This window comes from Tupaia chinensis, unplaced genomic scaffold, assembly GCF_000334495.1.
Source record: "Tupaia chinensis unplaced genomic scaffold, TupChi_1.0 Scaffold000002_1, whole genome shotgun sequence".
Classification (NCBI taxonomy): Eukaryota; Metazoa; Chordata; class Mammalia; order Scandentia; family Tupaiidae; genus Tupaia; species Tupaia belangeri.
In genome coordinates, this window is record NW_006159428.1 from 6262565 (window position 1) to 6272782 (window position 10218).

At 40.9% G+C, this 10218-nt stretch overlaps 1 protein-coding gene across 2 annotated transcripts in view; it reads left to right on the plus strand.

Moving 5' to 3' along the window:
• The window catches only part of LY96 (lymphocyte antigen 96), a 28938-nt gene that overhangs the window by 6899 nt on the left and 11821 nt on the right, over positions 1 to 10218 (plus strand). The window contains exons 2-3 of one of the 2 annotated variants that reach the window (XM_027773581.1): positions 3154 to 3198; positions 6789 to 6917. In XM_027773581.1, the coding sequence (XP_027629382.1) occupies positions 3154 to 3198; positions 6789 to 6917 (174 nt within the window). Of the gene's footprint in view, positions 1 to 3108; positions 3199 to 6788; positions 6918 to 10218 lie in introns of both variants that reach the window. The other variant, XM_006139810.3, reaches the window with a different exon arrangement.

Consider the following 10218-nt stretch of genomic DNA (forward strand, 5'->3'; position numbering starts at 1 on the left):
GAATTATTATTTATTTTTTTTTTTTTGAGGAGAGAGAGAGAGAGAGAGAGAGAGAGAGAGAGAGAGAGAAAGCCACCAGGTCTGGGACTCTAACCGTGGTTGGCCATGTGAGAGTGTCCAGAGCCTTAGGCACCACGCCACCTGCTGGTCCCTATTTATTTATTTTTAACTTGATCAGAGAGGGACAGAGGGGGAGTGAGACAGAGAGAGAGAGAGGGAAAGTGAGAAAGCAAGCTGCCCGGTCCAGTACTTGAATGTCAGTTGGCCATGTGGGAGCCCAGTGTCCTTAACCGCCATGCCACCTGCCGGCTCCAAGATAGACTTCTTAACCCTTTCTAAAACTGTTTCTCTTCTCTTCTTTCTTCCTTCCTTCCTTTCTTTTCTTTTCTTTTCTTTTCTTTTCTTTTCTATTTTTCTTTTTTTTTTATTCTTTATATTCATGACTGAGCTCCTGCACACACATGTAACCATGGGAGAGAGAAAAAGAGAGAAAGAAAAAGAGGAGCATCTTCCAGAGTCTGGTCATGCCATGACCCCCTTCCTGCAGTCCTGCAGCCTGTCAGGTCTTGGGTATTCACACCAGCACCTGGCATCCTTCAGGCTGACTAGGCTGTAAACTTGGCTTCTCTTGAGCAGCACATTGCCTCTGTGCCATTCAGTTAGCCCATAAAGCCGTTTCTTTCTAAGTGATCCCACCTCATCATCCAACTAATTCCTTAGGCTCAAGCCAGGATTTCATTATTTATCTCTTTCTCTCCCCTCTCACATACAGTTTATCAGTATTCCTATTTCCATTGTCTCCAGAATATATTCTAGATTCCACACCACCAATCATACCACCTTCATCTATCTTCTGGCTTCTGCAAAACCTCTTAAATTGTCCTCTCTGCTTCTTGCTCCCAAACAATCTGTTCTCAGCACAGAGGCCAGGCAGATCTTTTAAAAATGTAAATAAATGACATAATGTGACTCCCTCTCCTTAAACCCCTCCTGTGGCTTTTCAATAAAATTAGAATGAAATCCTAACTTTAAACTAAGACCTCCAAGACTCTTCAGATGGGCCCTAAGCGCCTGTTTAATTCCTGTGAATCTCACCTCACCCAACTCATGATTTTTCGTTCACACTTTTTTTTTTTTTTTTTGGTACTAGACCAGTGGGCAATTCCTGTGAATCTCCCCTCACCCAACCCATGATTTTTCGTTCACACTTTTTTTTTTTTTTTTGGTCATAGAGCATAGGGCAGAAAGAGACAGTGAGAGGGAAAGTGAGAAATCACCCAGAGGGATGGCCATGCTGCAACCCCTTCTCCATTTTCTTCTCAGGATTTTAGGCATGCATGCACACACATCTGACATGAATTTCAGGTCTCTAGGTCTGGGATTCAAACTGCTGTTAGCCATAAGGGAGTCCAGAGCCACCTGCTGACCCCACAAATTTTTAAGTGTGTAATACTTTATTGTTGACTACAGATATAATGCTGCATGGTACATTTCTTTCTTCTTTTTTTTTTTTTTTTTGGAGAAGTTTTTGCTATAGGGCATATGTGCTTGCCAGAAAGACAGAGAGAGACAGAGAGACAGAAAGTGAGAAATCCCCCCCCCTCCCCCAGGGGAGATGGCCATGCCACAATCCTTTCTCCTCCATTCTCCTCTCGGGATCTTGGGTACGCACGCACACATGCCCAGCATGAGTTTAAGTCACTGGGTCCGGGACTCGAACCCAGTTGAGTACATGGGAGTCCAGCGACATAGCCATTGCACCAGCTGCTGGTCCCTATTTTAGTTGATTTTTATGTATGGTGTAAAATAAGGCCAATTCCACTGTTTTGCATGTGGATATCACGTGTCCCAATACCATTTGTTGAAAAGGCTCTCCTTTGCTCATTGAGTCGTCTTGGCCCCCCATTGTCAAAGATCAGTTGACCATGGGGACCAGCAGTTAGCATAATGGCTATGTCGCTGGACTTCCATGTAGTTGACCGTGATTCGTGTCCTGGACCCGGTGGCTTAAAACTCACGCCGAGTGCGTGTGCGTGCGTGCCCAAGATCCCGAGAGGAGAATGGAGGAGAAGGGATTGTGGCGTGACCATCCCCCCTGGGGGGTGATTTCTCGCTTTCTATCTCTATGTCTCTCTCTGTCTGTCTGGTGAGTGCATGCACCCTATAGCGAAAAAACCTCTCAAAAAAAAAAAAAATCAGTTGACTATTTATGTGTACATTCATTTCTGGGCTCTCTATTCCTTCCCATTGTCTATATGTCTGTCTTTATGCTGATAACATACTGTTTTGATTACTGTACTTTGTAATGCATTTTGAAAACAGGCAGTGTGATTCTTCCAGCTTTGTTCATTCTCAAAATTGATTCAGCTATTCATGATTTTTTGTGGTTATTTAAAGTAGGAAAAACAAACTATTTGTTTTCCCTCCTCTATTGCTATTTCTTTCACACTCAGCACTCAATTCTGCTAGTCCCCAAAATGTTTAGGTGTCTCCAATACTGAGAAATCCTCTGACAAGAGCTGGATGTCGTATAATTAAATTCTATCACTATCTTCCAGGAATTGGTCAGATTGCACTGGTTGAGGGGTTAATCCCACAGAACTGTTCCCTACTTCAGATGCCATTTACAAGCCCCAGGTTATCACCTGTACTTCTTACTGATAAGCTATAAATTAGAGTTTCCTATGACCTCCTTATTGGGGTGCATGCACTAGCCAGAAAGCCAGAGAGACAGAAAGCGAGAAATCACTCTCCATACATGTACATGTGTCTGGTGTGAGTTTTAAGCCCTTGGGTCCGGGACCTGAACTGCTGTCAACAATAGGGGAGTCCAGTGACATAATCATTATACCATCTTCTGGTCCCAGTTTCCAATATCTTACAAAGGACTTTGTGAATTTCTGTGTTTGTGAAGGCAAAGAGAGTTCAGGGCTCTCTATCTCGTCCTGTTACTGATGTCACTTCTCTGAGAAGATATTTTGAACTATTCCCAACCTCTATATACTTTTAATGAAAAAAAAATCTTCTGGGGACTGATATTTCAAATACCATACTTATACTTGGAAATACTTTATAATAATTTATTGATATTTTCTTTGTTTCATTTAGATAAAATGAAATACCCTATTTCCCTTAATCTTATACCTTGTATAGAACTGGCGGGAACCAAAGGATTTTTGCATTTGTTCTACATTCCGAGTAAGTCTGAATTTTTGTTTTTGTAGATAAAGTAAATGGCTAGACAAATAGCTGTGATAAACATTTCCAAATATACGTGTATTAGTTTTCTATTACCATGTAACAAATTACCACAAGTTTAGTGTTTTAACATAATATACTTTATCATATTACGGTCTCTGTAAGTCAGTAGTCTGTGACTTGTGTCACCATCAGCATCTTCCACAAGGTGTTGACCAGGACTAGGCTCTCTTCTAAATGTTCAACTAGGAAAGGATGTCTGTCTAAGCTCATGTAGTTGTTGGCAGTACCCAGTTCCTTGGGGTTGCTGACCATCCCTCAGCTCCACATGCACATTGTGAATATGACTACTTATTTCATCAAAGCAGCCAGAGCAACAGTTAGCTAACAAGATGGAAGTCACTCTTGCATGTAATATAATCATGCAAGTGGCACTCTGTCACATATGCTGTATTCTGTTGGTTAGAAGCAAGTCACTAAGTCAGCCCTGAGTAATGCAGAGGGAATTATATAAGGATATGGGGGTGAGAATGAAAATAACCTGAAACTTCTAACAATTTGTTTATTTAATGATTTCTAGAGAGATTATTTTATTATTATTATTATTATTTTTTGCTATAGGGTGCATGTGCTTGCTGGAGAGACAGAGAGATGGAAAGTGAGAAATTACTCCCCAGGGGGATGGCCACACTGCAAACCCTTCTCCTCCATTGTCTTCTTGAGATTTTGAGCATGCACTCACATGTACCCAGCGCCAGTTTCAAGCCTCACTCCTTGAAGTGAGGGACTTGAACCATGGTCAACCATGTGTGAGTCCAGAGTCATAACCATTACACCATCTGCTCATCCCTTATTTATCTTTTTAAGAAGTTTTTGCTTTAGGGAATGTGTGCTTGCTGGGGAGAGAGAAGACAGAGCTAGAGACAGAGACAGAGACAGAGACAGAGACAAAGAGAAATCACCTCCAGGAGGGATAACCACACTGCAATACTTTGCCTTCATCTTCCTCCCGAGATCTTGGGCACACATGCACACATGCCTGGCATGATTTTCAAGCCACCAGTCGCGGACTTGAGCCATGGTCAGCCATGTGGAAGTCCAGGGACATAACTGCTATGCCATCTGCTGGCCCCAGACTTCTAACAATTGAATAGATACATTCTGGGCCAGTCCTATAGCCTAGTATTTAATGAGCCAAATCGTACATGGCTCACTACAGATCAAATTCTGGCCCCCATGACTTGAAAACATGCTAAATGTGTGCCCCCCAAATCTTGACAGAATGGAGAAACAGAGGAAAAGGAATTGCAGTGTGATCATGCCCTGTTGGGGGATACTTTCTTCCTCTATCTCTATGTCTCTGTCTCTCTTTGGCAAGTACATGCACCCTCTGGCAATGAAAACAAACACAAAAAAGGGCAAGCAAGTGGCTTGGTGGTTTATTCGCTGGATCCCACATGGCTGACTGTGCAGTTTGAGTCCTGGACCCAGCAGCTTGAAAACCACCACACTATTGGCTGATCCAGCTCCTCTACCTTTTTTTTTTTGGAGAGGTTTTTGCTATAGGGCGCGTGCGCTCGCCAGACAGACAGAGAGAGACATAGAGACAGAAAGTGAGAAATCACCCCCCAGGGGGGATGGTCATGCTGCAATCCCTTCTCCTCCATTCTCCTCTCAGGATCTTGGGCACGCATGCACATGGCCCGGCGTGAGTTTTAAGCCCCCGGGTCCGGGACGCGAACCGTGGTCAACTACGTGGCAGTCCAGCGACATAGCCATTACGCTAACTGCCGGTTCCCTTTTTTTTTTTTTTTTTTTAAAGGAACAAAGACCTAGTTTATTTTTTAAAAAAGGGGGTGGGAATCACCAAAAGAAATTCTATCTCAGAAAAAAATATTCGAGTTGCTCAAGAGTCAAATTCCAATCTGAGACAGGTCACTTATACATATTTAAAAACAAACAAAAGTTTGGTGCTGGAAGAGCAATAAGCAGACTGTAAAAAGAAGAGGTAAGGGAGCTAGGTGAGGATAACTAGAATAATGTGGGTGAGGGCAAGTGGAGTCCATAACTCACACACAGAATGTCGCAAAGAGCATGGTCCCAAATCCTGGATGTTTAAAAATCTCAGGGAGACAGTGACTTTCTAAATATTGCACTCATTATAGACTTCTGCCTTTGTGAAAATATTCCTTGTGCACTTGATGTTTTCTTTGTCTTCTGAATTTTCTATGCATTTTTGGTTAAGATAGCAGAAGTGGGTAATGAAGGTTTTCTTCATACAGGTCCGGGTTTTCCTTTTTTGGAGAGTTTTTTGCTATAGGGCGCGTGCGCTCGCCAGACAGACAGAGAGAGATAGAGAGATAGAAAGCGAGAAATCACCCCCTAGGGGGGATGGCCACGCTGCAATCCCTTCTCCTCCATTCTCCTCTTGGGATCTTGGGCACGCATGCACACGCACCAGGCGTGAGTTTAAGCCACCAGGTCCGGGACGCGAACCACGGTCAACTACGTGGGAGTCCAGCAACATAGCCATTACGCTAACTGCTGGTCCCCGGGTTTTCCTTTTTCAACTTGGAGTGAATGTTTGAAATGTAGTCATCATAATTTTCATGTTGGATAGAGAAACCAACTTTTTCAGCTAGATTACAAAACTGGTTTAAAGTATTCCCTTGGCAGAAGTGAATACCATTGCTTTCCCCCTGTGTTGGAGTAATGTCTTTATTGCATCAACAAGGCCAGCTCTGTACTGGTCCAGAAAGAGGTGAATGAATACCAGGTACTTTTCTCATGGATAGCTTAATTTAATCCTCATAGCATTCCTTTGCGACAGTTTTTATGATATTACTGTCCACATTTTATGGCTAAGGGAACTGAGGCATAGAGAGGTCTGGAGACCTACAGCTGTAAGTGTTGGGGCTGGGGTTCATGGCTGCACCATATGACTTAGGGTCTGTGTCTAGCCACTGTTCTATACTGCCTCCAGCCAATCACCCCTGTGCATGAAAGGGGCAGTGACAGGTTTAGGTGGGAGAGGCGGGTCATTAGACGACTGGCGTTAGGCAAGTGGATCTGGTCTAGAAGGCCATCCCTGACTCATGGCGTCCATGGTGATCTTTCTCTTCCTTTTTCTGAGCTCAGCACCACCAGAGACGCATTTGGAGGTTCCCCTGGTTTCCTACATCCCAGAGATGGTCTCCCGCCCCGACTCTAAGTTTCTTGAAGGCAGAGGATACCTCTCATATATCTTTGCCTCCTCCACACCACGTGAAAAAGAGCGAGAACATGCCTGACTAGACAGCTGCTTGCTCCCTGGGGAAGAACCCCAGTTCCTCTCATTTAATTCTATTGTATGTAGTTTTACTGTGGAACATTCTAGCTGGTTACAATCTACTAGCTGCTTCTTGGAACTTTAGTTTTGCCTTTTTCAGAACAAGGATAACAATACCCACCTTATAGTAGTTGTAATGATGAAATAAAATAGTGTTAGAAAATCATAGGGAACATTTTAAGATACTAATTAAGAAGTTAATTATTATATATAAAAGAATATCTTGTTTGAAGGGCTAATGGGATATTCTTTTCTTTTTAAGGGAGAGACTTAAAAAAATTGTATTTTAATCTTTATATATCTGTCAACTCTATGAATCTTCCAAAGCGCAAAGAAGTGATTTGCCGAGGATTTGATGATGATTATTCTTTCTGCAAAGCTGTCAAGGGAGGTAAGCATTTGGTTCATATTATTATTTTTCCTTTATTATTATATTTGTACATTCAGTTGCTATATGTCATTTAGATTGTAAACAGACTTTACCCGCTATGATAATACATCTCAGTCCAGTTGAGAATACTATACACATCCTCATCAACAGATAATAAATCATATCTGTATCCCAGAAATATCTTACTTCTCCATTTTTACCCCCAAATTATCTTTCCCTCTTCCCCTCCCACACTTTCCTTCCACTTTGTCTCTAGTGTCCATTATAATTTTTAATGTTTTTATGTCCTCCAGTCTTTCAGTCTCTACCATAGAGTGTGGACAGTTGGCATATGTTAAGTGGAGACATATAATGTCTCGCTTACATAGCCTGACTTGCTTTGCTCAGCAACAAATTTTCCACATTCATCCACTTTCTATCAAATTCCAGGGCCTTGTTTTTTTTTTTTAATGGCTGAATAATATTCCGTGGAGTATATGTGTCACACTTTTTCAATCTATTTGTGGACATTAGGGTTGGTTCCATGTCTTAGCAATTGTGAATAGTGCTGCAATAAATATAGTTGTACAAGCATTTTCCTACTGAGCATTCTCCTTTGGGTAGATACCCAGGAGTGGAATTGCTGGATCATATGGTAGTTCTATTTGAAGATCTTTGAAGAACCTCCATATGGTTCTCCACAGTGGCTAGATCAATTTAAATTCCTACCAACAATGAAGGAGTATTCCTCTTTCACCACATCCCCACCAGCACTTATTATTTATTTATTTTTAATCTTTGCCATTCTGACTAGTGTTAGATGGCATCTCACTGTGCTTTTGATCTGCATCTCCCTTACAATGAGGGATGTTGAGCATTTTTTTCATATGCTTTTTGGCTGTTCGTATGTCTTCCTTAGACAGTTGTTTATTCAGCTCATTTTCCCATCTTTTAATTGGGTTAATAATTTTCTTCTGGTTAAGCCATTTGAGTTCTCTGTATATTCTGGTTATCAGCCCTTTACCTGAGGCACAGTTAACAAATATTCTCTCCCATTATGAGTGTTGTCGATTCACACTAATTACGGTATCCTTTGCTGTGCAGAAACTTCTTAATCTGATGTAATCCCACCTGTCTATTTTGGAGATTATCGCCTGTGCTTTGGGGGTCTTACTTAAGAAGTCTTTGCCTAACCCTATGTCTCCCAGAGTTTCCCCAGTGTTTTCTATCAGTAGTTTTATAGTTTGCAGTCTTAGGTTTAGATATTTGATTCACCTTGAGCAGATTTTTGTTAATGGTGGCAGATAGGGGTTCAGATTCATCTTTCTGCAGGTGGATACAGAACTATTTGCTAAGGAGGTTTTCCTTTTCCCACTGGATTGACTGGTACTCTTTGTCAAAAATCAGTTGGCTGTATGTTTTGGGGTTTATTTCTGGGGTCTCTACTCTGCTCTATTGGTCCTCATGTCTGTTTCTGTGCTAATACCATGCTGTTTTGATTATCACAGCTTTATAATATATTTTTGGGTCAGGAAGTGAGATGCCCCCACACTACTCTTCTTGCACAGGATGGCTTTGTCAATACAGGGTCTTTTATGATTCCAGACAAATTCTATGATTGTCTTTTCTAGATCTGTGAAGAATGTCTCTTGTAATTTTATAGGGATTGAATTAAATATGTAGATTAATTTGGGAAGGATTGCCATTTTGATTATATTAATTTTGCCAATCCAGGAACATGGGATGTCCTTCCAATTTTTTTTCTTTTTCTTTCTTTTTTTTGGAGAGGTTTTTGCTATAAGGTGTGTGTGCTCACCAGAAAGACAGAGTCAGAGAGACAGACAGTGAGAAATCACCCCCAAGGGGGATGGCCACACTGCAATCCCTTCTCCTCCATTCTCCTCTTGGGATCTTGGGCACACATGCACATGTGCCGGGAGTGAGTTTAAGCCACCAGGTCCAGGACTTGAACCACAGTTGGCTACATGGGAGTCCAACGACATAGCCATTATGCCAACTGCTGGTCCCTGTATGCATTTATTACTTTGGGAAGTTTTCTTGTGGATACTATTGGGTGTTCTGTGTATACTATCATATCCATTTACTTCCTTCTCTTGTCTGATTGCATTGGCTAGGACTTCTAGTATTATGTTGAATAGGAGCAGAGAAAGTGGACAGCCTTGTCTTGTACCATTTAGTATAATGTTAGCTGCAGGTTTTTCTAAGATGATTTTTATTATGCTGAGAAATGATCCTTCTATGCCAGTTTTCCTGAGAGTCTTAATCATAAAGGAATGTTGTATTTTGTCAAAAGCTTAGAAATGATCATGTGGCTTTAATATTTCTTTCTGTTAATATGGTGCATTACATTTATGGTTTTGCATATGTTGAACTACCCTTGAATCCCTGGAATAAAGCCTACCTGATTGTGATGAGTAACCTTTTTTTATATGCTGTTAAATATGGTTAGCAAGTATCTTGTTGAGAATTTTTGCATCTATAGTCATCAGAGATATAGGTCTGTACTTTTCCTTTTTTGCTGTATCCTTATCCATTTTGGGAATAAGGTAATGGAGGTTTCATAGAATGACTTTGGAAGGTTTCCTTCCTTTTGGATCTCTAGGAACAGTGTGAGTAGAATGGGGGTTACCTTTTCTTTAAAAGTTTTGTAAAATTCAGAAATGAAGCCATTGGGACCTGGGCTTTTCTTTGTTGGAAGGTTATTTATTACTGATTCAATCTCCTTGCTTGTTATAGGTCTATTTAGGCTTTCTATGTTCTCTTGTGTCAATCTTGGTAGATTATATGTGTCCAGGGATTTGTCCATCTCATCCAAGTTTTCTTCTTTGTTGGCTCATAATATCCTCTAATGATGTTTTGTATTTCTATTATGTCTGTTGTAATGTTGCCTGATTCATTGCGAATTTGATGTATCTGGTTCCTTTCTCTCTTCTTCCTAATTTGTCTAGCTAATGGTTTGTCAATCTTACTTGTCTTTTCAAAGAACCAGCTTTTGCTTTGATTTATTTTCTGTATAGTTCGCTTATTTTCTTTTTCATCTATTTCTGCTCGAGTCTTTACTATTTCTTTTCTCCTGGGATTTTTAAAAAATTTATTTTTCTGTTGCTGTTTTTCCAATTCCCTGAAGCATGGTGTTAGGTTGTTCTTTTGCCACCTTTCCACCTTTTTCTTGTGTGCATTAATTGCTATGAACATCCCTCTTATGACTGCTTTTGTGGTATCCCATAAATTATGGAAACTTGTATACTCATTATCATTTGTTTCCATGAGTCTTTTTTTTTTTTTTTGGAGAGGTTTTTGT